The sequence below is a fragment of the Ailuropoda melanoleuca genome, chromosome 13, assembly GCF_002007445.2.
Source record: "Ailuropoda melanoleuca isolate Jingjing chromosome 13, ASM200744v2, whole genome shotgun sequence".
NCBI lineage: Eukaryota > Metazoa > Chordata > Mammalia > Carnivora > Ursidae > Ailuropoda > Ailuropoda melanoleuca.
The window spans coordinates 32,356,433-32,383,194 of record NC_048230.1 but is presented as its reverse complement, the minus strand read 5'-3'; the positions used below and the strand labels follow the sequence as shown (position 1 = coordinate 32,383,194).

At 38.4% G+C, this 26,762-nt stretch overlaps 1 protein-coding gene across 9 annotated transcripts in view; it reads right to left on the bottom strand.

Annotated features, from left to right (window-relative positions):
- HELZ (helicase with zinc finger) overlaps positions 1-26,762 on the bottom strand; it is a 155,961-nt gene that overhangs the window by 35,934 nt on the left and 93,265 nt on the right. For all 9 annotated transcript variants that reach the window (XM_034641000.1, XM_034640999.1, XM_034640997.1 and 6 more), the window contains 6 exons: positions 23,683-23,866; positions 18,509-18,737; positions 11,043-11,247; positions 4,486-4,537; positions 3,526-3,716; positions 1,578-1,785 (listed from right to left, as the gene is read on the bottom strand). In XM_034641000.1, coding sequence (XP_034496891.1) covers positions 1,578-1,785; positions 3,526-3,716; positions 4,486-4,537; positions 11,043-11,247; positions 18,509-18,737; positions 23,683-23,866 — 1,069 coding nt within the window. The remainder of the gene's footprint in view (positions 1-1,577; positions 1,786-3,525; positions 3,717-4,485; positions 4,538-11,042; positions 11,248-18,508; positions 18,738-23,682; positions 23,867-26,762) is intronic.

Here is a 26,762-nt window from a genome sequence, read left to right as displayed (position 1 = left end):
GCGATCTTGGGTCAGTCGAAAAACTTCATACACCACACCAAAACATGACTCAGAGAAGAAAAAAAAACTGGATAAACTGAATTTTATCAAAAGGAGAAACTTCTACTCTTTGAAAGATACTGTTAATAGAAAGGCAAGCCATATCCTGGGAGAAAATATTTTCCCAAAACATGTATCTAATTAAAGATTTGTATCCAGAATATATACAGAACTCTTACAACTTTATAAAACAAACTAATAAAAAAGTGGGCAAAAATATGAAAAGACACTTCATGAAAGATATACAGAGGGCAAATGAGCCCAATGAAAAAATATTCAACATTACTAGTCATTAGGAACATGCAAACTAATATTATGATCAGCTACTATCAGATACCCACTAGCAAGGGTAAAATTAAAAAGACTGACAACACTAAGTGCTGATGGGAATGTGGAACAGCTAGGAATCTCATACATTACTAGCTGAAATGAAAAGCGTATCAGCCACTGTTGGAAAACAGCGTGGCAGTTTCTTATAAAGTCACCTATATATTTACAATATGCCTGGCAATCTTACTCCTGGGCATACACCCAAGAGAAATGAAAACATATGTTCACACATATGTTCATAGCAGCTTTATTCATAAGAGACAAAAATTAGAAATAACTAAGGTGCCCATCAATTGATGGGTAGATAAAAACACTGTGATGCATCCGTATAATAGAATACTAATCAACAGTAAAAGGAACAAACTACTGACACAGACAACATGAATCTCAAAAGCATTAAGTTAAGCGCATGAAGCTGGACACACAAACTATATACTCCCCAATTCCATTTACATGACACACTAAAGACAAAAGTACAGAGACAAAAGTCTGATCAGTGGTTGCCCGGGGCTGGGGGTTGGAGACAAGGCAGACTACAAAGGGATATGAGGGAAGATGCTGAGTTATGTAAATATCCTGTATCTTGATTCTGGTGGCGGTTAACAACTCTCCGTATTTGTCAAAACACATCAACTGTACATTTTAAAAGTGAATTTTACTGTCTATAAATTATACCTCAATAAACCTGACTTTAAAAAACAGACTGGGTGATTTTTCCTTATTTATAATTCAAGAAGACAGGAGATTGTGACTTACATAAGAACTACTTTAAATCAAGAGTAGCATTCATGTTTAGTACAGCACAAAAATAAATTTGGGTCAGTAAAAATGTTTTAACAGGAGAGGATTTTGTCTCAATTTTAAATAACTATCATTTAAAACACTCTAAATATTGGGCACCTGGGTGGCTCAGTCAGCTGAGCGTCTGACTCTTGGTTTCAGCTAAGGTTTGTGGTCTCAGCGCCCGGAGATCAAGCCCCATGATGGGCTTCGCGCTCAGCGGGGAGTCTGCTTGAGAGTCTCTCCCTCTCCCTTTGCCCCTCCCCATGCTTTCTCTCTCTCTCTCTCTCTCTCTCTCTCTCTCTTAATAAATACATAAATAAATAAAATCTTTCAAAAAAATAATCATACCATTAAAAGAACTTTACATGTTGATACAAACAGGCATATCATCAATTTAGGAACATGAGAATCGTGAAGCAACTCACCATTTCGACTTGGCTCATGTTGCTCCTTCTCCTGATGCTGGTTTTGCGGCTGCCCTATGCTAACAGGTGGGTGGTGCCCAAGGCCATACGGTATGGGAGACCCCCGTCCGTGTGTCTGTAAGAGGTTCATATTGTAGGCCATCGCTGCCTGGTGTGTAAGGATCCGAGGATCGACTGCAAATCTGCCCTGGTACCCTGTCCATGGTACCTAGGTTATTACAAGGAATAAAATAACTGCATTAAGAACATTACGAAAGGCAAGCTGCTACAGTGCTGCTGATTAGGAAAAAGCAAACACACACACAGAGATGTTAATCTTATTAAAATCAGTAACTACAAAGTCAAACAATTGGCAGAATTACTGCTACATCTTAGCTGGTCAAACACTGGCTTCCTTAAAAAAAAATTGGCTTCCTGAATCTTTAGTGTGTAGGGAAAATTGACCATTTTTCAGGTTTGGAAGAAAATGAAGACTTAAAATTGATAATTATTTCCTGACACATTAAATCATTTTATAATCTTGAATCATTTCCTCTCAATATGAATGTATACATGTCACAGATTACCAAGAAAATTAACTTTTAAATTATAATGGCATAGTTATGTAGTTTAATAGACCAAACGAGAGAACAGGGGGAAAATTAAGAAGGAATTTAGTCTAAGGAGTCTCGACACAAAATATACATATCCAGCTTTACATGAATAACCCAATCGTTTCACGTTCATTTACTGTAGGCAAAATTCAAACAGGCTATTAATTTAATTAATGCTTTTGATTAATTCAACTCTTCCCTTAAACCATTGAAATAGAACATTTCTTTAGGTGTATCTAAACATATAATCTCTGCATACTAACATAAAAGGATAAATACAATGACATCTAAGCTACTGCCCCTTTCTTACTGTAATATAACGTTTAATGCAGACTCCTAAAAAAAATCTTACATAATGAAAGCCTCTTTGACCTAGTAAAATGAAATATAAATCCTAAGGGACTTACTATTTAAAGCAAATGATGTATAATGTTGCCAGGCTGTCTGGGAAGAAATAAGGGGTCAGCTAAAATTGAACATCTATGGGGAGTGGGCATGAATTACATATTTCTTACTGACAGTTATTCTCATTGGCTGCTGTAATTATAAACGATTGTGATCAATATGGCTGAGAAAGGTTTATAGCTAGGCATTTTTCCATTTTGGTGGTGTGGGGTACCAAAAATCCTCAGCAATAATCACGTCTGCCTGAAATTACAATACTTGCCTTAAGTGAAAGATGTGTTTTCTAGACTAAAATTTCTGAATTTGGAAATATTATATCAGCAAATTAACAAAATTACCAAAATATTAAAGAAACTTAAAGGAATAAAAATGGGTTTTACACAAGATGGAAGCTCTCTAAATACCTATTGTCTTAGAAAGGATTTAATAATCTTTTTAAGTACCAGTAAGATTTCATAAGAAGTGAAATTTTTCAGATAAATACAGATCCAGAGAGCCAGACTAATCCAAGCTTCTTTGTCTCCTCCAAAAAACTATATTTCCTAGGAAGGGTTAGTGAATTATGAAGAATAAAAAAGTAAAAGATAAAATAAAACATCACTTTATAAAACAAGAGACCAATTTACCAGCTCTGTTAACTTTTGGCTCAATTTTCCCAGTAAAAATATTTTAAAAGAATACAAAGGCTTCTCAATCAAAACACCCAACTTACAGATTGCTTCATAGTCATTGACAATCTAGTAACAAATTGTAAGCAACAACTCATATTTCTTTGGTCATTTCAAAATTTGAAGGTTAAAGAAAGAGCTGCTTTCAAAGTTTACAGGCATTGAAAAAAATTTTGTTAAAAGGTAGAACACTATTTGGGATAGTTACCAATTTAGTGAAGCCTATTTTATTTTATTTTATTTTATTTTATTCAACAGAAAGTATCTCAAATGTCCACTTACAGGTAAAGGCACCGACATAACTACATTCCCTCCATAGACAGCAGGTACATAAAGAATACTTGTCCCAGTGTGAGGATCTATTCTTTGAACAGGGCTTGGAGATTTCCCCAAATTTGGGTGAGGTCCAAGAGGGGGTGGAGGAGTATATGCTCTAATAGGATTGCCAATAAGTACAGAAGGATTGGGCTGAACTGAAAAATAAACAGAGAGAAGGTGCACTCAGTAGATGTACACATTCCTCTAGACAAGAACAATTTAAATCACCAACAGCAAAATACATTTCCCAGGTTTGTCATAAGGTATCTTATAATCAAAGAAATACCAATGTGGAAGAGTAAAGCATATTAAAAAAAAAATAACCATTTTACAACGTTCCCTAAAATTAGCTTGACATATACAAAGTATTCCTTTTGTAAACCAGAATAATTGTAAATGTCTTCCAAGAAGCTAGAGGTGTGTCTTTCAAGAGAGAAAACCATACACACTCAGTAAACATTCTTCTAAGATTAGGAAAATATACACAATCCTTCACAATAAAGTTTTGGCTTGCACTGTAATACAGCCACAAACAAAATGAAGGTTAAGCAATTATTATTTTAAAAACACAATTCTGTAATATTTTAAATCGTTTAAATAAACTTCATCTTGAAATTTCAATGACCCAACATTTGTAGGATATAAGTATGTTCCAAAAACTTTTGTTGCATAGGCTTAAATGTTTTTCCTCAAAACTTCTAAATATAAATCACCTGTTTTCAGAAACAGCATAACAAAGAATTCACAAGACCAGATGTGTTAACAAAAGAGTTAAGTGAGTTCCAAGGTGTATGTGTTTGTGTGTGTGTGTGTGTGTGTGTGTGTGTCCATCCCTCTCCCCATCCTCCTCTTTCCAGTGATGAAGTTTGGGGGTAAATCTCTTATATAATAAAAGCAAGCTATCACAGGACTAATTTTCCTTACCAATTCCATCATTCTGGAAATGATCATTCTGGGTATGATGGAGGCTTTTCCCCTTTACAGAAAAAAACAGAAGTATAATAATTTAAACACATTTAATATTAGGAGAACAACAACTACTTTCCCAATCCTAGGCAAATTAAATATATACATCAACAACTAAAATTCAAAGACTGCGAGTTTGTAATTAATAACCATTAGACGGCTTTGAGTCAACTTTTTAAATATTAAGTCGTTGTGGGGGGAGGGTGCCTGGGTGGCGCAGTCAGTTAAGCATCTGCCTTCGGCTCAGGTCATGATCTCAGGATCCTGGGATCGAGCTCCATGAAGGGCTCCCTGCTCAGTGGGGAGTCTGCTTCTCCCTCTCCCTCTGCCCCCCTTCCTGCTCATACTCTCACAAATAAATAAATAATACCTTTTTAAAAAATGAATAAATAAATAAATATTAAGTCATGTTTTTACGCCTCTAGTTTTCTCAGCTTCAAAGGGTATCTAAAATTCTTTGTTTAAATGATTTCTTAAATAAAAATAAGCAATCAATGTGATTGAAACCTAAATTCTATTCCTTTGCAGCTTCTCTACAAATTTTCTATTAATTGATGAAATGAAAAGTTGTTTTTTTTAAGGGAAAAACATCAGTCTTCAATTCCTGAGGATGAAAACCTTTAAAACAACCATGTGAACATAAACATGGTTTGGGACTTTTGGTATTTCGAGCATGATTCCATGGCATCTTAAAGTGTAAAATTTACTGAAGGAACAGGAAAAGACCATGACACAATCCGCTTAAGAGAATGTACAAATGTTCTAGAAAGCAATTTGGCAATATTACCAGAAGCACCAAAAATGTACACACTTTAACCCAGTAAGTGCACTTTCAGGAATTTATCCAAATGAAATAATACTGGATTTGGGCACAGATGTTCATCACAGCATTGTTTATATGTGTGTTAAATGTTAACAACCAAAATGTCCATCAATTGAAGATTTATTAAACAAGCAACGCTAGATTCATATACCACTAAAGGGGATGACTTTAGGCAGAAACAATATTTGAAGACACAATGGTTCTGAATTTCTGGACTTTAAAAAATGTCCTTCTCGTTCTATTAGCTAAATATAACTTCAAAGCCATGATACAACCCAAGTAGCACATTATACAACTTACCCTTAGACACACACAAATCTGTTACTTGTACATAACATCTGAAAACTAAAGGCTCCCAGGGAGGGGGTGGGGGCGTGGGATAGACAGCATCTATAGCAGGAAGAAAAATTTACTCCTGACCAAAGCAAAAGTACAGTGACGCTTCATTTACCTCCCTATCTGTCCGCAATGTTAATTATTCAGGTCAGCACTAAACATCAAAGGCGTGCGGTCAGGTAGGTTAGTTATGTGCGGACAAGGGCAATGAAGCTCCAACTCTTAGAAAGTCAAAAAGAAACACTCACAAAAGAATCACAGTCAGTCCATTAAGAATCACAGTCGGTCCATTAATCTGGAGAATGTTCCCAGTGATTGGCACTAGCTATAAAAAAACAAACTTCTGAGGAATAGAGGAGCAGTAAGAAAAGCAGGCAGAAGAAAGAAGAAACCATGAAAAGGTGAGCGTGGCAGGCAGCAGAGATGGTAAAAGTAGGCGGGAAGATCCAAAGCAGAAGCAATCAGAGGTGACATCAAGAGCAGCCGGGGCACATACACTGATGGAAGAAAGGAAATAAGACTGTTCCAAAAGGGTAGCAAACCATTTAGATTTCTTAGCCTCTAATGAACCATCAAGCAGGGGTGATCATGCAGCATGCAAACAGTGATGTAGTCAGAATGTACAAACAGCCCCCCAGAGATGTCCACACCCTGATCCCTGGAATCCATGACCACACCATGTTAGGTGGCAAAAGGGACTCTGCAGATACAATTAAGTGGTGTATTTGAAGTAAGTAGATTATCCCAGATTATCTGGGTGGACCCACTCACATCACATGAGCCCTAAAAGCAGAAAAGTTTCCCCAGGTGGAGTCAGACAGATGTGGCAGAAGAGGAAGTCAGAGATTCCAAGGGAGAGAAGGATTTAATACACTGCTGGGGACTCTGAGACAACACAAGGGCTAAATGCAAAAACGGGAGGGAAGCCTCCAGAAGCTAAGAATGCTCCAGCAGGCAAGGAAACAAGGACCTGCGTCCTGCAACCATAAGCACGTGCATTCTGCATGAACTCTGAGGCAGATTCTTCCCAGAGTCTCCAGATAAGAGGTCAGTCAGCCAACAGCTGGATCCTGGCCTTGTGAGACCCAATACCGAGAAACCAACCATGGCAATATGGACAGTGACCCAAAGAAATGTGAGATAACACATCTGTGTTGTTTTAAGTCACTAGGTTTGTGCTAATTTGTTGCAGCAACAATAGGAAACCGATACACAGAATATCCACAGTCTAGATTAATCCTATCCTGTAAAGCTGGAAGCAGGCCGGACAATATACACCAGCACTCTGGGTAGTGGGACACACTAAATTAAAAAGCAACTTGGGGCCTATCAGGTAAAATGATAGGCATCTCTACAAGTATAACTCAGCACTCTGTACGGTTCAGTGCAGGAAGAACTTTCCTCGGATGCTTCGACTTAGCACGCAGCTGTAGGGCAGTAAGTGTACGTGGTCCACAGAAGAACCAGGTGGTGTTGGTAGCTTATAAACAAAATAACAATGTAGCAGTAGGGTTAGCACTATGTGTAAAATTCATTCCACAGTGATAATTTCAGAAGTTTGCTAATAAATCTCAGAAAGTATGTATACCTTTACTAGAATGTCAGGATTTTTATAAGCGTATGTAGCACACGTCAACACAGTTTGTAAGGACTTTTTACTCCACCATTTGTTTATTCAAATAATATTTTTTCGCACATTGTTTGCCATTTCCACATTCAACAAATGTTAATGAGGCCCACCACATGTTCCCCCCGGCCGGGCACTGAAGCTACTGGAGTACACAGACTGACATGTCTTCTGATGTCTGGACAGTGAGACACCACATAAGCAGCTAGAGACAGAGGATGAAAACAACTCACAACTAGAATCTATAAAATAATGCTATGGTCTTTTCAGAGAATCCATTTCTGAGTATTATCTATGCTCTGACCGGTTTTTAGAATGTGTACAAATGAATCTGTTCCATTTTAGCAAAGCTTCCAAATGCTGCTCCCAGCAAATGCCTGAGGAGTAGAATGAAAACAGGCAAATTGCTTTTCTCTGTGCTTATTCCGTGGGCTCCCATGAAAGAGGCGCTTGGCAATAAATGATGCCTGCAGAGAGGGAGGCAATAAAGGGCCAGCTCGGACAACAGGCTCCTAGGGCCCTAACATCCCATACCTTCGCTAACACCATCACAGACCAGACCTCTTAGCATAAAGTGATGTGACTGTTGCCGAACACAGCCCTGACGAGTAGGTCCTGGCCAGGCTTCTGATGATGGCATTCACATGAAATCAGACTGGGATTTAAATCATAGTCTAACATCAACAATACTAATTTTTAATATATCTTATGCACAGAACTATGTTAAAAGTTAAACATTAAGGAAACCTTAAGGGGAAATTGTATGGTTTAGTATCATGTTTTCAGAAATAGCATCCTTTTCTAGCAATGAAGTAAATCCTCATTCATCAGAAGACTCTAGTACGTGAAATAAAATATCTGGGATTTGTTTCAAAATTTCCAGTGTGTAATTGGGGGGGTGTGGGGAGTGGTCTGTAGATGAGACAAGATTAAGTTGGTAATTAATAAACCTAGATGACAGGGGGCCACCCAGGTGGCTCAGTCAGTTAAGCGTCTGACTCTTGGTTTTGGCTCAGGTCATGACCTTATTAGGGTCCTAGGCCTGAGCCCTGAGTTGGGCTCCATCCTTAGCAGGGAGTCTGCTTTTCCCGCTGCCCCTCCCCCCATTAGTGCTCACACTCTCGCACGTGCTAATAAGTAAAATCTTTAAAAAAAAAAAAAAAAGACCTTAGATGACAGGGAATTCATTACACTATTCTACTTATGAATATGCCTGAAACTTCCTACAACAGAAAGTTAAATAAACCAAGACTCTAGTACAAACTCAAACCTCAAAAACAATTTAATGGAAGTAAAATAAAATACTGGGGAGAGAAAGGAGATAAAGTGACAAAAATAACCTCTTGCTCACTATACCTCAGTTATTTAAAAGAATTATTCTCGGGGCGCCTGGGTGGCACAGCGGTTAAGCGCCTGCCTCCGGCTCAGGGCGTGATCCTGGCATTATGGGATCGAGCCCCACATCAGACTCCTCCTCTATAAGCCTGCTTCTTCCTCTCCCACTCCCCCTGCTTGTGTTCCCTCTCTCGCTGGCTGTCTCTATCTCTGTCAAATAAATAAATAAAATCTTAAAAAAAAAAAAACTGCTTTAAAAAAATAAATAAAAGAATTATTCTCATACATGCTATAAATAATAATTTTAAATAGCCAGGTGTATAAATAATTTGATGAACCACTGTGCAACAGACGTTATCTGTTGCATCAGTGAAGAGTATTTTCGAAAAGGAAAAAAGAATTCGGGGCAATGGCTACTTTGGGCTTTAACTACACAATCCTCTTATTAAAAGAGAAAAGCCACACCCAAAAATAAAAGAGAGAGAGGGAGAGGGAGAGAAAAGGCACGCTACACTCTACTGGATGCATCATAACCATTATTCACTTATCAAATATTCACCGAGCACCCACTACATGCAAAGAGTGGGGCGAGGCGCTAGGGGCCATAAAAAAGTATATAGAACAGGATTTTTGTCTTTTGGGAGTTTATGGTTTTAGAAAAGCAAGTGGATTGAACATATATTTACTTCACCTTTAAAACGAAAACAAAAAGCAAACTGCAGGATCCTGCTTAGGGTCAGTCCACATTTGGTATCATGGCTTGAATCTAGCTGCACCTATAGTACACAAATGGATGCTTACATTCTCAAGTCGGTAAGAAGAGTTTACTCTATAGTAGTTAGGGACGTGCAAAAGGTATATTGATTTTACAACATTTTAATTAAAAAAACAGTAAAATATAAAAATTTCTACCTGGATTCCCTACTCCCCCCACACCCTAAACTCCCTGCTGGTCCCTGCAGAGCCTATTCTCTCACACCTCTGGCCTTTTGTATACGCTCTTTCTTAAGCTTCATTCACTCACCTAAAAAATACTTTTAGGCACCTATGATGAGCCAAGTGTTGTTCCAGGCACAGAGCCTAGCGCAGTAAATAATACAGGCAAAAATCTCTGTCCTAATGGAGCTTTTATATTCTAGTTTCTGATATGTCTCCTCAGTCTAGCACTATCCCCATCCACTCCGTGGACTCCTAAACAAGAGCTCTGTGGCGGAAACTGCCTTGAATCCACCCACTCCCTGTGACCATCACCCTCCAACACCTGCCGTCAAGGACTCAGGGGCCTACTTCGCTCATCTATGCTTCTCTAGCACCTACCACAGCAGCTGGCACACAGAAGAAACTTAGCTGATAAGCTGATTATCGATTTATTAATAGTTTAAGCTTTAGAAATCTAGGAGATTCATTTATACAAGATACTTAATCCCCTGGAAATCCCAAATCACTAAAACATTACCACACATTCGCTCCATTTTTATTAAACTAATAATACACAACAGTATTATTAACATAGAAGTTCTCTTCTCAGCATAATACCTATTTAGCTTAAAGATTTTCAAGATATTAAACCATTATTATTGTTTACACATCAGGTTTTACATTTTTAAAATGAAGACCCAAACTGACATGTTCTTTTACTTCATTCATGTCAATAAATTTAATACCATACCGATGACTCTGAACACACCAAAAAAACCAGAACAAATACTAAATACGCCATTCTCATAACTTTCTTTTCTAGATGCTAAGTGCAAACATATTTTTTTCAGGCACTGTAGCAAATACACCAGCTGTCCCTGCCCAAAATAACCATGGTTCAAAAGTAGACATGGCCCTGACTGACCCACCTCCGCTCCTGATTGGACTACTTCTTCAACAACAAATATAGGCCGAATCAATTAAAGTAATCTTCAAGAGGTCAACCAAATTTTCTGTGTCAAATATTACTTGAAATGAATTGGTCATCAACACAGGATTAGAACTATCTATTTTCTACAAACACTATTATATAATTTTATTCCTCATACTAATATGCTCTAAGGGCATGCTTTTAATGAGTGTTGATAGTCTTTTAAATTGCTTTGTTTTATTCACATCTTGCTAAATAAAAGCCTATCAGTAGAGAGGTCAGGGGGGTATTATACAAAGGACACCAGAAGCAATCAGGTACTTGAAAACTTTTTTTTGAGAATGATTATGACATTGAGCATGGCTACACACCACACTGTATTCTCACTTACATGTCCGAACTAGACAAGCTCCTTGCAGAAACTGCTTGCCGCCAAATGTAACCTTCATTTCCAATACTTAAAGTAACTTGCAGCCCAATGAACCTTGGACCCTTCTGTGCTGTTCTCTCCCTCTACCCTCTTCGATTCCATCAGCAGGCTTTACCTTGGGGGGTGACTGCTGCAGTTTGTTGGTATTTCCTGAATGCTGCAGTCTTAGAGCCCGGGGGATAAATTCAGGAGCCAGTGGATTCAACACATACGTCTTCTTGAGTTCTAAAGCCTCTAGCTGAGCTTTGATCTGTTCAAAAGTGATTCCGTGTAGGCTATTATTTTCATGACACAGGGCAATAAACCGCTCCCAAAATTTCCTACAGAAAAGATTTAGAAGATCAGTTTACAATTTCAGTGGATAAGATCACAGAAATGAACATAAGCAACTAAAGATAGTTTTGAATTCCCTCTTCCCACCCCAAATCCTCAGATCCATCATTCATCTGACTATGATTCAGGTATAACTTTTCCACAAGAGCACAAGACTCCAGAAGTTTGATTCTGAAACTACTGTCATGTATAATATTGTGGAAAATACAAATTATGCTCTCAATTAATTTTGGCTGATCAATGCAAGTAATGTAGTCAATGCTCAATTAGTCACACTAATCTAGAATGACAGTTTTATTATCCACATAATAAGTAAGGATTTCAGCGGGGCGCCTGGGTGGCACGGCGGTTGAGCGTCTGCCTTCGGCTCAGGGCGTGATCCCGGCGTTATGGGATCGAGTCCCAACATCAGGCTCCTCTGCTGTGAGCCTGCTTCTTCCTCTCCCACTCCCCCTGCTTGTGTTCCCTCTCTCGCTGGCTGTCTCTATCTCTGTCGAATAAATAAATAAAATCTTTAAANAAAAAAAAAAAAAAAAAGTAAGGATTTCAGAACTGATGCTACCTCATTTTACAGATGATTTGTACTTCTAGACATACTCACATATACATTATATACAGACACATATATAAATCAGACTAATTTGAATTACGGGGCCAAAGGAGCCTGGTGCTAGATGACTAAGAAAAGCCAACTCAGGACATAAATCTGAGCCACAAAGTAGACAACCATCAGGGAAGATTCCTAAGAAATAACTAGCTATTCCTATATTTTTCTCTTACTTAACAGATGCTTGTCACAAACACAACTTATAACATCAATTGACTAAGTTAAGAGAGTTAAATTAATTATGAAAAATACAGGAAGCTGGAATGCTAGTTTTAATGCTGATTATTCATTTCCTAATCAAATTAATAAATAGTAAAGGAAAAAATACATTCAAAAACTTGTTGCAGTTGCAAAAACTGTTTTCCTACAGGTTTGAAAACTGATCTCCAAATATTAAAAATATTAAATACATATTATAAAAGACAACACAAAAATTTTTTAATGTTAGATGACTATTATAAATATGCATACCTATCTTTAATATGAGGTTCAAATAATGTTTTATTATACTATAAAAGACATATGATACGGTTTCTTCTCAAGTTGGTATCCTTGTGTCCAGGGGGACAAGAAGTAATCAAGATGGCTTTAAGGAGCATAAATGAAAAGGTTTATATTATAAAAATTAGTATATGAATGGGAATTGGGTTATTAATCTATTCATAAAACTTTGCAGGGTTTAATTCTGAACCATATTTCTCTTACATATGTCTACTTTTTTAAAGATAAGTTTAAGAAATGGGTCCCAAAAAAATGTCAGGCCTGTATGTCAACAATAGGAAAAGTACTACAAAATATTAAATATGCATTTCTGACAATAAGACATAAAGGCTACCAAGATAGTCATTCAGTTACTGGAAGTACATGTTGCTAAGAAATGCACACTAATACCCTTTATTTTTATTAAGAACCCTTCTGGAAGTGCCTGGGTGGCTCAGTTAGTTAAGCGTCTGACTCTTGGTTTCAGCTCAGGTCAAGATCTCAGGGTCATGATCTCAGGGTCATGAGATGGAGCCCCACGATAAGCTCCATGCTCAGTGCAGAGACTCTCTCCCTCTCCCTCCCCCTCCGCCCCTCCCTGCTCGCTCTCTCTCTCTCTCTCTCTCTCTCTTGCTCTCATAAATAAATAAAATCTTAGGGAGAAAAAGAACCCTTCTGAAGGAATCAAGGCTTTTCTTCTCACAGTCTGATAGCTAAGGAAGAATTATTATTTTTTTAATTTTTTATTTATTTGAAAGAGGGTGTATGAGAGAGAAAGCACAAGCAGGGGGAGCTGCAGAGGGAGAGGGAGAAGAAGGCTCCCCACTGAGCAGGGAGATGGACGCGACCTCGATCCCGGGACCCTGGGATCATGACCTGAGCTGAAGGCAGACGCTTAACTGACTGAGCCACCCCGGCTCCCCAAATTATCTTTAATACAGCACTTAGGAGCTAAAATCCATAAACTTTCCTGCCCTTCTGATTTAAAAAGCCACAGTATTCAACTGTACGAATATTTATCAACATGATTCTACATGCTATATTCAGAAGAAGTATCTTTGGTCTAACTGATAAAGCATCAATTTCATAAAATGGCATTTCATATTTGGGTTGAAATTCAAGACACAGAAAAAGAAGGAGAGAATGGATGGGCTTTTACTCAGTTTTAACACCAACTTTTTATAACATATTTTCATTTCCAGCACAGAACTTGTTCTATGCTCACAAACTCCCTTTTAAACTTCATACCCAGTTCCTATACCACCTTCGCTGACCTCAGCTACACTGAACAAGAGCTGAAGTAACACGAAGTCAAGCAGAACCTTCAATCAACCCCACAGTTCAGGAGAAGCTAGTTACAGTCTTTGTCTACAACAGGCTTAGAGCTAAAGGACACAATTTCAGAACAGTAAACACTTACAATAACTTAATCAAGTTAAATGAGTTCTGAAAGTAACCTGAAATCTCCATTTTAAAGCTCACTTATCCTTTAACTGCCCCACTGGTACGGTGAAGTGGTCAAGCACATGGATTCCAGAACTACACTCTGGGGTTTTGGTCCTGGCTCTGTCATTCAGCTGTGTAACTTCAGGCAATTCAGTAACGTAATCTCTCTTTGTAGCTCAATTTCCTCATGTGTAAAATAAGGCACCAACAGTATTAATATTATACTTTCTCACTTTTAAACTTTACGTATTTTTTCCTTCAAAAATTCTTGAATTTTTTTTCCTTTTCTCTCTTCGCGAAGGCTCTTTCAAAGACTACTCACACAGCCCTTGAACTCCCCAATACTTGAAATAAAATACTATGTATGACATTATGAGGCAATTCTGAACGCATAGTTGAGAACTCCAACTATACTCAGAATGAGAATTAGACTTCACCACTATGGTTATTTATGGCCTGCACTAATTCTCAGGCTCATCCCTAAAATTTTCACATATTATTATGATAACAATTTGGGCTAGAGAACCCAAGTATGTTTCTACATTGTAATATAATTACAACCATTTCAAAGAAGAAAACCTTACTTTTAATCACCGCATGAACAAAGTTTGGTTTTGTTTTTATGCTAACCTTGCTTCTAGGATCACTGATAAAACACTGAAAAATCACTTGGCATCCTTAAGTTATAGGGAGTGTGTATGTATACACGCACGTATACATACATCTCTACACACATATGAAATATGATTGTATCTCACTGAGTAAATGGAATTTGCTAATGAAGAAATTCATTTCAAAGGAAGACCTCCTCCAAACACACTGGTTTTGAGAAATGTATGACTCTTCTCTGGCTCTCCCCATTCAGTGTAGATTTATACAAGCGTTATTCATCACTTCCTGGGAAAGGCAGGGTAACCAAGAGAGAAGAACTTGGGTTTTGAAGTCAATGTGACATCTGTTTGAGTGAACCATTTAATAGGTATATGACCTTGGGCAGTAATTTAAACTCTTTGAACCAGGCAGCCCATTTAAAATGCAAATAAAATTCCCACATTACAGGGTTGTTGGGATGACTGAATAAGGCTAAGTGTGCAAAGCACTTAACCAAGCACCTGGCAAGAGAAAGCTGTCAGTAAACAGCAGCTACTATATTAATATTCGTTGGTTTGGTGAGCTGGGGAGGGGGAAGTTCACTACATTCACTTCAGGTTAATAGATAAATTCTATTTAAAAATACAATAAAAAAGATTATATAATGGTTGCCTTCTAAAGTGTTATACTATACACAATTATTCCTTAAAAATTTAATATTTGGAAATATCATATTAGTTTTTCATAAATACTGAATGGGACACGGGGGTGGGAGGGATTAACTCAAACTACAAAGAATTCATTCCTCTGTTATTATAGTGCCTAAGAATCACAGATGTCAGGGCCCCTGGGTGGCTCAGTCGGTTGGGCGTCTGCCTTCGGCTTGGGTCATGATCCTGGAGTCCTGGGATGGAGCCCGGCGATGGGCTCCCTGCTCAGCAGGAGGTCGGCTTCTCCCTTTGCCCTTCACCCCGCTCTCATGCTCTCTCACTCTCTCTCTCTTAAATAAATAAAATCTTTAAAAAAAATAAATAAAGGGGCGCCTGGGTGGCACAGCAGTTAAGCGTCTGCCTTCAGCTCAGGGCGTGATCCCGGCGTTATGGGATCGAGCCCCACGTCAGGCTCCTCTGCTTATGAGCCTGCTTCTTCCTCTCCCACTCCCCCTGCTTGTGTTCCCTCTCTCGCTGGCTGTCTCTATCTCTGTCGAATAAATAAATAAAATCTTAAAAATAAATAAATAAATAAATAAATAAATAAAGGCCATATACAACAAGCCCACAGTTAACATCATACTTAACGGCGAAAAGCTGAAAGCTTTAAAAAAAAAAATCATGTATGTCCCTCAAGTTTACTTGTCTTATGAGATTAAATTAATTTCTGGGGCGCCTGGGTGGCAGCGTTGTTAAGCATCTACCTACGGCTCAGGGCGTGATCCCGGCGTTACGGGATCGAGCCCCACATCAGGCTCCTCCGCTATGAGCCTGCTTCTTCCTTTCCCACTCCCCCTGCTTATGTTCCCTCTCTCACTGTCTCTATCTCTGTCAAATAAATTAAAAAAAAAAATCTTAAAAAAAAATAAAAAATAAATTAATTTCTAATAAAATTAGAAAGATTAAACACAAATACCCACACGCTTCAACTCTCAGCTCTTGAATTAAAGCCATGATTAAACTGTCCAAATAACACAGATAATCAGCATTCCAAATTAGCTATAACTCACATGATTTTTTTTCTCCCTACATAATACAGATAACCTCTCTGAAAATATTTTGCCTAGCTTATAAATTAATTTGCAGTCCTTAATACACTCCAGCTCTGTAGTAAGAAATAAGCAACCAATAGACCTGGCTACAAGTTAAAAATTAGCCCTAGATAATTCTGACAGCATGGCCTCAGAAAGAATTATTCACCTATTTGCTCTGAGAAAATAACAATTTATGTCAGAGAAGGGGTGAAAAATGCTGATCTAATGGAATTCACAGCATAATACAACTCTACAGAAAGGGATAATGGTTTTTAAAAAAATAATATTTATATTGATAAATGTTTGATGTTATTTACAAAAAGAGTCCAAAACAAGTTTGGCTCAAGACTACTGTTATACCTACTTACTCCTGACAATTTCTAATTTGTCTTTTTTTTCCCCCTAGTTTTTTCAGTAAATTGTCCTATTTTCTATGTGTTTTAACCCACTAAATTCTAATCAAACTGTATGTATTCTCACATTTTTCAAATGATAAATATAAACAAAAATGGTAAAATATCACAGCAATATTCTAACCAAATATACTTTCAATGAATTATAAAGTAACTAAAGTAAAATTCTTAGGAGAAAAGCCAAATAATTATTCCTAGTTTTATTCATTTGTAACTTGGAATTAATATAGTCCCTTCCCTAACTTTTTGTCATTAGTGGCTAAAAATGAACAGAAATCTACCTTTTAAATATGAAATTAAAGATATTTTGGGGGACCTGGGTGGCTCAGTCAGTTAAGTGTCTGCCTTCGGCTCAGGTCATGATCTTGGGGTCCTGGGATCAGGCCCCATGTCGGGCTCCCTGCTCAGTGGGCAGTCTGCTTCTCCCTCTGCCCCTCTCTCTCTCTCAAATAAATTATAAAAGTAAAAAAAAAAGATATTTTACAACAGGACTGTTTAGCTATGCATAAATAAGTCTTGGACCACTCAAGTTTTGTGGATTTTTTTTTTAAATAAAAGGTTACTTTTCATAACCTAACCATAAATTAAAACTACTTGATTCCTTTGTTAATGGCTTTCCCCTATAAAGTATATTAATTTCTTCTAGAGTCTTAAACTCTAATACATGCAGATTATTATTAAAGGTCCCAGCTGTCTCCCTTCCCATAGACTACTTCTCCCTGCTGAAACAGAAAACAGACAATAAAATGCTGCCATATCTATATTGCAATAGAAAACCTGGTTTAGGCCACTTCCTAACAGCTCTGTCTACTTTAATTCTAACATATCAAAAAGAAGTAATTACCCAAGGCATATTCGGGACTGTCTACATCACTTTCCACTATCTGAATTCACTTTGACAGGTCCTAGAATCCTTCCACAACTTTAAAGTCATTCCTTTTTCCATAAAAGAATATAGATCATAAATTTCTGTTCAACTGTTTTTTGTTAATGGTAACATAATTTTCAACACTATAAAGACCAAGTCTTATATTATTGGCTTCAAATAGCTAAATTCCTATTACCTGGTATCAATCATAGGTGTATAGAGAGTAATTTTTTTATTTTGATATTTTAACTACATTTTGGTAGAAATACTTCCTTATGACTACAATCTAAGGAATACCAGCAACACTATCCCAAGACAACTAATAACCACTCCTAACCTCCTTTATTTTAAGACCCTTAGATTAACCAAACATGAAGAATCATTGACACTGAGAAGCCCTGAGAGAAAGTAAGTAGAGAAGGAAATTCATCAAAAACAAGCTGACACAATAATGAAGGGGGAAAAATGAAATAATATCAATATAAAATTCACTCTCCATCAAAGATACACATATACACAAAACCACCTCAGGACTCTCGCACAAGCTGTTCCCTCTTCCTGGAGCACTTTTATCCCAGATTTCAGCAGAGCTCACTCCCTCGCTTCAAAGTCAGCATCTCAGTGAGGGATGCTCTGACCATATCCATAAATCACAAACCAGACCACTGCACCCCCATCACTCCTAATTTCCCTTAATGTTGTATTTCTCTTCCATTGAACTTACCACATACAAGACTACAGGGTATCTTATTTTGTTTATTCTCAGTCTTCCTCTCCTCCCCAATAAAATGTAAAGCCCACAAAGGCAGAGATTTTTATTCATTTTTGTTCACTGATATATTCTTAGTGGCTAGAATAGTGCTTAGGACATAGTAGGCACTCGGGAAATATCTGTTGAGTGGTAACTAAATGAAAGAATACATAATTATGAACATAATGGATAGACCCAAAGCAATATATTTTTGTGTTCCCACTGGATATCAGGTGACTGAATCCGACTTTAATTAGCCAAGAGGTCATATAAATAAGTATATACATAGGGATGCAAATTACTCTACATTTTCCCCCTTTACCGTCTTAATCAGTAACACATAATTACCTGCATCTTCCAATAGAGCACAGAGCAATGGGATCACCCACCACAGCAACCAGGGACTGTGCTCTTGTGATGGCAGTATTGAGAAGTTTGTAGTTAGATAAAAAACCATAATCTAAATCCTCTGTGGAATCTTCCAGCAGTTGCTCTTTCTTTTTAATTGGTGTCTGTTTATGTTTACAAGTATGCCTTGTACGTACTGTGCTAAGAAACAAAACTCTGAACTGTTTTCCTATAAAAAAATAAATAAATAAAAGACTTAAGATTGTTATTTTGAACCACTGATATAATAAAAGCATTTCACTTTTTAAACGTTACAGCTAAATAACAAGTGTCAGTGAGGATGTGGAGAAACTAAAACTGCTGTGTCCTGCAGGTGGGAATGTCAAATGGTATGTAAAACACTCTGGAAAGTAGTGTGGCAGCTCCTAAAACAATTAAACATAAAACTAAAACACAGAATTAAAATTAAGCACAGAAATAACACAGGATCCAGCAAATTCCACTTCTGGGCATTTACCCAAAAGAACTGAAAACAGGATCTCAAACAGATATTTACATACCCATGTTCTTAACAGCATTAGTCACAGGGGCAAAAGGTAGACACAAGCCCAGTGTCCACTGACAGATGAATGGATGAACAAAATGTGGTGTATACGTACCATGGAATATCACTCAGCCTTAAAAAGGAAGGGCATTCTGACACACACTATGACATGGATGAACCCTGAAGATGTTACGCTAAACAAAATAAGCCAGTCACAAAAGAACAAATACCACGGGACCACACTTATATAAAGTACCCAGAGCAGCCAAATTCATAGAGAGAAAGCAGAATGGTGGTTGCCAGGGACTGGGGGGAGGAGGGAAGTGGGACAGGGAGTTACTGTTTAATGGGTACAGAGTTTTAGTTTCACAAGATGAAAAGAGTTCTGGAGACGGATGGTGGTGATGGTTGCACAACAATGTGAATATCCTTAATGCCAATGAACTGTGGCGTTTTATGTATTATTGAACTGGAGAGACACTTTCAGAACGAACACATAAAAATGGTTAAAATGACAAATTTTATTAAAATTTTAAAAATATTATTGCTGGAACCAGCCTTAATGATTATCTCATCTAAGGTCCCACTCAATACAAGGACCATTCCTTGAAGCAGGGTCATCTAGCCTCTCACTAACCAAGGCAGACACAGCTGATTCCATAAGGAAGGCTTACTGAGACTCTAGTTTGCACATTTTTTCTTATGCTCTTTCTTATAGCAACACATCAATTCCCTCAATCTGTAACAAATCTACAAATTTCTGAATATAGTTTTAATATCAATCTCCAGTCTTCTCTTCTCTAGCCAAACAACCCAGGTTCTTTCAATCATTTCTGACTCCCGCCATGTGGCAGTTTTTAGACCATTACCTATCCTAGGTCTCCTTTGGGTGCTTCCTACCTTACTGGTAATATTCCTTGTAAATGCATGCCCAAATGTCCACTCTCACCATTACTATTTAACATAGTACCAAAGTCTTAGCCTCAATCAGACAACAAAAAGAAAAAAAAGGGGGGTATCCAAATCGGCCAGGACAAAGTCAAACTTTCACTACTTGCAGATAACATGATAGTCTATGTAGAAAACCTGAAAGACACCACCAAAAAATTGCTAGAACTAACACATAAATTCAGCAAAGTCACAGGACATAAAATCAAAGTGCAGAAATCTGTTGCATTTTTACATACCAAAAAAGCAGCAGCAGAAAAGAATCAAAAATTGATCCCATTTGCAATCACAGCAAAAGCCATAAGATACCTGGGAAGATACCTAACTAAAGAGGTAAAAGATCTGTACTCTAAACACCACAGAATCCTTAGAAATAAATTGAAGAGGACACGAAGAAATGGAAAAGCATTCCACACTCATGGATTGGAAGAGCAAACATTGCCAAAATGTCTATACTACCCAAAACATCTACACATTTAATGCAATCCCTATCAAAATGCTACCAACATTTTTCACAGACCTAGAACAAATAATCCTAAAATTTGTATGGAACCACAAAAGACCCCAAATAGCCAAAGCAATTCTGAAAAAGAAAAACAAAACTGGAGGCATCCAATTCTGGATTTCAAGCTACATTACAAAGCTGTAGTCATTAAGGTAGTATGGTCCTGGCACAAAAACAGACACAAAGATCCATGGAACAGAAAAAATGGACCCAAAACTACATGGTCAACTAATCTTTGACAAAGCAGGAAAGAATATCCAATGGAAGAAAGACAGTCTCTTCAACAAATGGTGTTGGGAAATCTGGACAGCAAACATGCAAAAGAATGAAACTGGAGACCACTTTCTTATACCATACACAAAAATAAATTCAAAATGGACGAAAGACCTAAATGTGAGACAGGAAACCATCAAAATTCTACAGGAGAACACAAGCAGCAACCTCTTTGACCTCCACTGTAGCAACTTCTTACTAGACACCCCACCGGAGGCAAGAGAAACAAAAGCAAAAATGAACTAGTGGGACTTCATCAAGATAAAAACCTTCTGCACAATAAAGGAAACAATCAACAAAACTAAAAGGCAACCTATGGTATGGGAGAAGTTATTTCAAACTGCATATCTGATAAAGGGCTAGTATGCACTGTCTATAAAGAGCTCGTCAAACTCAACACCCAAAAAACAAATAATCCAGCTAAGAAATGAGCAGAAGACATGAATAGACATTTTCCCAAAGAAGACATCCAGATGGCTAACAGACACATGAAAAGATACTCAGCATCACTCATCATCAAGGAAATACAAATCAAAAACCACAATGATGGGGCACTGGGGTGGCTCAGTCGGTTGAGTGTCCTACTCTTGGTTTCAGCTCAGGTCATGACCTCAGGGTCATGGGATTGAGCCCCACACTGGGCTCTGTGCTCAGCACAGGGTCTGTCTGAGATTCTCTGCCTTTCCCTCTCCTTCCCACTCTGTCCCTCTTTCCCACTCGTGTGTGCACGCTCTCTCTCTCTAAAATAGATAAATAAAATCTTTAAAAAAAAAAAAAAAAGAAAAAGAAAAAAGATCAAAACCATTTACCTCACACCTGTCAGAATGACTAAAATTAACAACACAAGAAACAACAGGTATTGGAGAGGATGTGGAGAAAGGGGAACCCTCCTGACCTGCTGGTTGGGAATGCAAACTGGGGCAGCCACCCTGGAGAACAGTATGGAGGTTCCTCAAAAAAATAAAATTGAATTACCTTACAACCCAGCAATTGCACTACTAGGTATTTACCCAAAGGATACAAAAATACAAAAAAGGATTCAAAGGGGTATATGCATCCCGATGTTTACAGTAGCATTATCAACAACAGCCAAACTACAGAGAGAGCCCAAAAGCCCATCAACTGATGAATGGATAAAGAAGATGTGGTACAGGGGTGCCTGGGTGGCACAGCGGTTAAGCGTCTGCCTTCGGCTCAGGGCGTGATCCCGGCGTTATGAGATCGAGCCCCACATCAGGCTCTTCCTCTATGAGCCTGCTTCTTCCTCTCCCACTCGCCCTGCTTGTATTCCCTCTCTCGCTGGCTGTCTCTATCTCTGTCGGATAAATAAATAAAATCTTAAAAAAAAAAAAAAAAGAAGATGTGGTACGTACACACACACACACACACACACACACACCCCTACATGTGGAATATTACTCAGCCATCCAAGAGAATGAAATCTTGCCATTTGCAATGACGTGGATGGAACCAGAATGTATTATGCTAAGGGAAATAAGTCAATCACAGAAAGACAAATACCATATGATTTCACTCATATGTGGAATTTAAGAAACAAAACAGGTGGGGCGCCTGGGTGGCACAGCAGTTAAGCGTCTGCCTTCGGCTCAGGGCGCGATCCCGGCGTTATGGGATCAAGCCCCACATCAGGCTCCTCCGCTATGAGCCTGCTTCTTCCTCTCCCACTCCCCCTGCTTGTGTTCCCTCTCTCGCTGGCTGTCTCTATCTCTGTCAAATAAATAAATAAAATCTTTGAAAAAAAAAAAAGAAAGAAAAAGAAACAAAACAGGTGAACATATGAGAAGGGCAGGAGAGGAGAAACAAACCGTAAGAGACTCTTAACGACAGAGAACAACTGAGGGTTGGTGGAGGGAGGTGGGTGGGGGATGGGCTAGATGGGTGATGGGTATTAAGGAGGGCACTTGTTGTGAGAAGCATTGGGTGTTGTATATAAGTGATGAATCACTGAATTTTACTCCTGAAACCAGTATTACACTATATGCTAACTAAAATGTAAATAAATTTGGAAACAAACGCCCACATTTTGAGGGATCTGCACAACACATGGTATAGTGAAATTATTTTGTCCCCATAATCTACAACTTCATTACTCTTATTATTGTATATTCCCAGGAAACCTAAAACTGAACTTTTCTAGCACTCACGTGATAATGCTGCTTCATATATTTAAAAGCACAAACTCGGGGCGCCTGAGTGGCTCAGTCAGTTAAGCGTCTGAATTCAGCTCAGGTCATGATCTCAGATCCTGGGACTGAGACCCTCTCTGGTCTCCACATTCAGCAGGGAGTCTGCTTGCCCCTCTCCCTCTCCCTCCACCCCTGCCCACCACTTCTAATAAATATAATCTTTTTTAAAAATTATAAAAAATAAACATAAAAAAATAAAAGCACAAACTCTATAGCAACTACCTACATGAAGGCAACTTAAATGAGCTGCTGGTAACTATGCGCTTAGGAACGTCTAGACATAAAACACAAACTGTGCCTTGAAAAATGCATTCAAACACAATATGCTTGACAATTACAAGTTTTTTAAAAATCTTTATGAACACATCAGTCTTCAGATAGGGTATACCGACAGTAGGCGTTGTACAGTACTGTGGTTATAACTACTGCAGATGCAGTGTGAGGCTTTCACACCATCATGGTCACTGAAAAAATCCATTTGTTCCTACTTCTTTCATTTGGATATAAAAATTTAATAAACATGTAAATGAGCTTGACCTTTAATTGCCAAATTTGCATTAAAGAACTTGGTATAAGAATATATAAGAATACATAATTGCTTGTCCAGAAAAAAGGCCTTGAGAATTAAAAATCAAACATGCACACACTTTAAGATTTAAGCATCTGAATAACTTAATTCATTTCAATTAATACTTACCTTGAACATTTAGCACCCTTTCTACATTAACATCAGATAATCTCTTTTTTCGAAGTTCAGCACGTATCCTAAACACTTGATCAGCATATGGAGTTACCACACCGATACTGCCATCATCCAACTTCCCCCACGCTACTGGCCACTTCCTTCTCAACTCTTCCACACGTTCCACCACTTCGAATACCTTTAAACAAACGCACACATGCATATTAAAGATATGGTAACTGAAACAGATGTATAAAGGATGCCATTTTAGCAAATGTCATTTAAAAACTACCTCTAAATAGGAGTAATGCTTTGCTGATATGAACACAGGGAGAAAAATTTTATGTACATTTCAAACAGTAAAATTCTACCCAAGTAAAATGCACCCAGTGAAAACATGAATATCAGAGACAACATAATGGGCAATTGGCCCTCACCCTTCATCCAGCCTCCATTCTTAAATGAGGACAGGTTCAAATTCCTATGTAGGGAGGAAGACAGGGATAGGGCCATGAAACTGGTAACCCCATCTAGGGAGTCAGGGAAGCAATTCCCCACCTTCCCAGGATTTCTCAGTCTACTCACTCCCCGTCAGGCCAGTGAAATGAACAGCCAAAGGAAAGATTCCTAGAGTCAGTGTCACTATTAAGTCTCAACAGTACAAGATCTAGTATTGTCACCTTCCCCCACTGATAGAACTGAGCAAAGCAGCCAACAGAGAACACCAAACCACAGCTGGGACTAAGACAAATCTGGACTGGAGAGACACTTTCACAATTCAGTGTCTTCTAGTAGTACAAGTTTGCCCAAGCCATTTCATTAACCTTAAAATAAAGTAACACCATATTCTGCCCAACTGAATTTATTCAATCTATTTTAATACAACGAAAGGATCGAAGTTTCAATGTTTGGCACAGTGGGGGACACAATGATCAATAAAACATGTTCCTTGTCTGCTGAGAGACTGCTGTATATTTAGAAAACAGATTCCACATATAGGTATATTCCATATATATGGAAACAGCAAGCTCAACAGAGGGTCAGGCAAGACACTAGGGGCATACAGAAGAAAGTTGTTTTGTTTTTTAAGATTTCATTTATTTACTTATTTGGGAGAGAGCGCGCATGTGCACACAAGCAGGGGGAGAAGCAGAGGGGAAGGGGAAGGAGGAGGAAAGGATTTCAAGCAGACGATACGCAGAATGCACAGCCCGATGTGGGGCTCAATCTCACAACCCTGAGATCAAGCCCTGAGTTGAAACCAAAAGTCAGAAGCTCAACCGACTGAGCCACTGAGGTGCCCTGAGAATAAAGTTTTTTAAATAACATTATTTAGTATTTGTTAATAATACGTACTTATATTTACAATGTTAAATATACTTAATAAAATTTGACAGTATTTTTATTCCTTTCAAGAACTTGAGGATTATCAGGTAGGATTCAGTTCTCACTGCCAAATACAAACTCAATGAATGACAGAGGTATAGACCAGAGTCTCCCTACTGTTACGATGATTTAAGTGCTTCAGATATACAGACTGTCCAAGGGTTCTGAAGAGTGAACTGGACTGAAGACATGGCGCTCTCACTACTAGGAACAAGAAAGGTGGGCCTGAGTCTACTGCAATAACGAATAAGAAAAACCTATCTTCACCCATTTGGTTAAATATGGGGGTAGATGAAAGATGGGGAGAGACCTCTACTGCCCACCCCACCCAAACGCACACACACAGAGTTCCTACCACTAAACAATACAGAACCATTTCTCCACCTCATCCCTCTGTGAAGGGATGCCTAAAACTGAAGTCAAAATACAAAGACTTGGAATGGTGATATAAGGAGTTTGGGGAAACTTCTCTCCCAGACAGACATCTACTACACTGGTCAAAATTAGCAGACAATCATTCAAAGTGTCTGGAGATTGATCAAAGATTTTACAAGAAATTGAGAAGCATTTATTCAACAAAGTATACAGAAACTTAGTAAGAAGAGGGAGGCCAGGGCATTCAAGCTAGGGACTGCACCCATCCCCACACAGCTCTTACAGAAAGGCTATCTCAGCAGTTGAGAGGCAGTTCCCATCTCCCCTAGCTCCCTGGGATGAAAGAGTTACTCCAGGTGGTTTTGGCAGCTGGTGAGCATCAGATCCCATTTTCCATAGCTCCACGCTGCAGAAGACCTACATTGAACAGTTAACAGCAGTTGATTTTCTTGTACTGCCTTCTTAACTATAGACCTCTGATCAATTTTTAGAAGAAAAGATGAATTACTGTTACATAATAAGACCCATTTCTTTGTAAATAAAACGAGTAACGCGTGGGACTCAAGAGAAGAAAGGGAAATGGAGATCACAGACCAAGACTCATTCCTCTAATGACCAACCAAGCATATCCCCTCCTCTGGGTTTCCTGAAGTCCAGAAATCCACTCCCTTGCGACAGCGAGAACCCAACCTCAGAGTCTCTGGCCTGCTGGCCCTTAAAGACTTCACCAGGTTTTTGTCTGCTGCCTGATGTGACCACATTACCCACATTCTCTCTAAACTTAAAAAGTCAGAAACTGTAAGAGAACCACACGTGTTATAGCACATACTGCCTTAGCAACACTGTCATTCGGGCCTGTATAATCTCTCTGGAGCACAGGATTCTGCAATTCAGGTCTTACTCATTTAAAATAACTCATCTGAGTATGTACTATGAAATATAATCATAGTCTATTTTAGTTAGCTAACAATAATAATTATATGAAAATAATACTGGCTTTTCTTTTAAACAAAGTCATGTATTTTGTATTTTGTCGTAAGAAATGTAAATCAAGGGGCGTCTGGGTGTCTCGGTTGATTAAGCATCTGCCTTCAGCTAAGGCCATGATCCCAGGGTCCTGGGGTCGAGCCCCACGTCAGACTCTCTGCTAAGTGGGGAGCCTGCTTCTCCCTTTGCCTCTGCCTGCTGCTCTGCCTACTTGTATGTACGTGCACGCACTCTCTCGCACGCGTGCACACTCTCTGTCAACTAAATAAATAAAGAAAATCTTTAAAAAAAAAATGTAAATCAAATGTAATCATAATGTAAATCAGTTTTTGTTTCCCGTAGGAGAT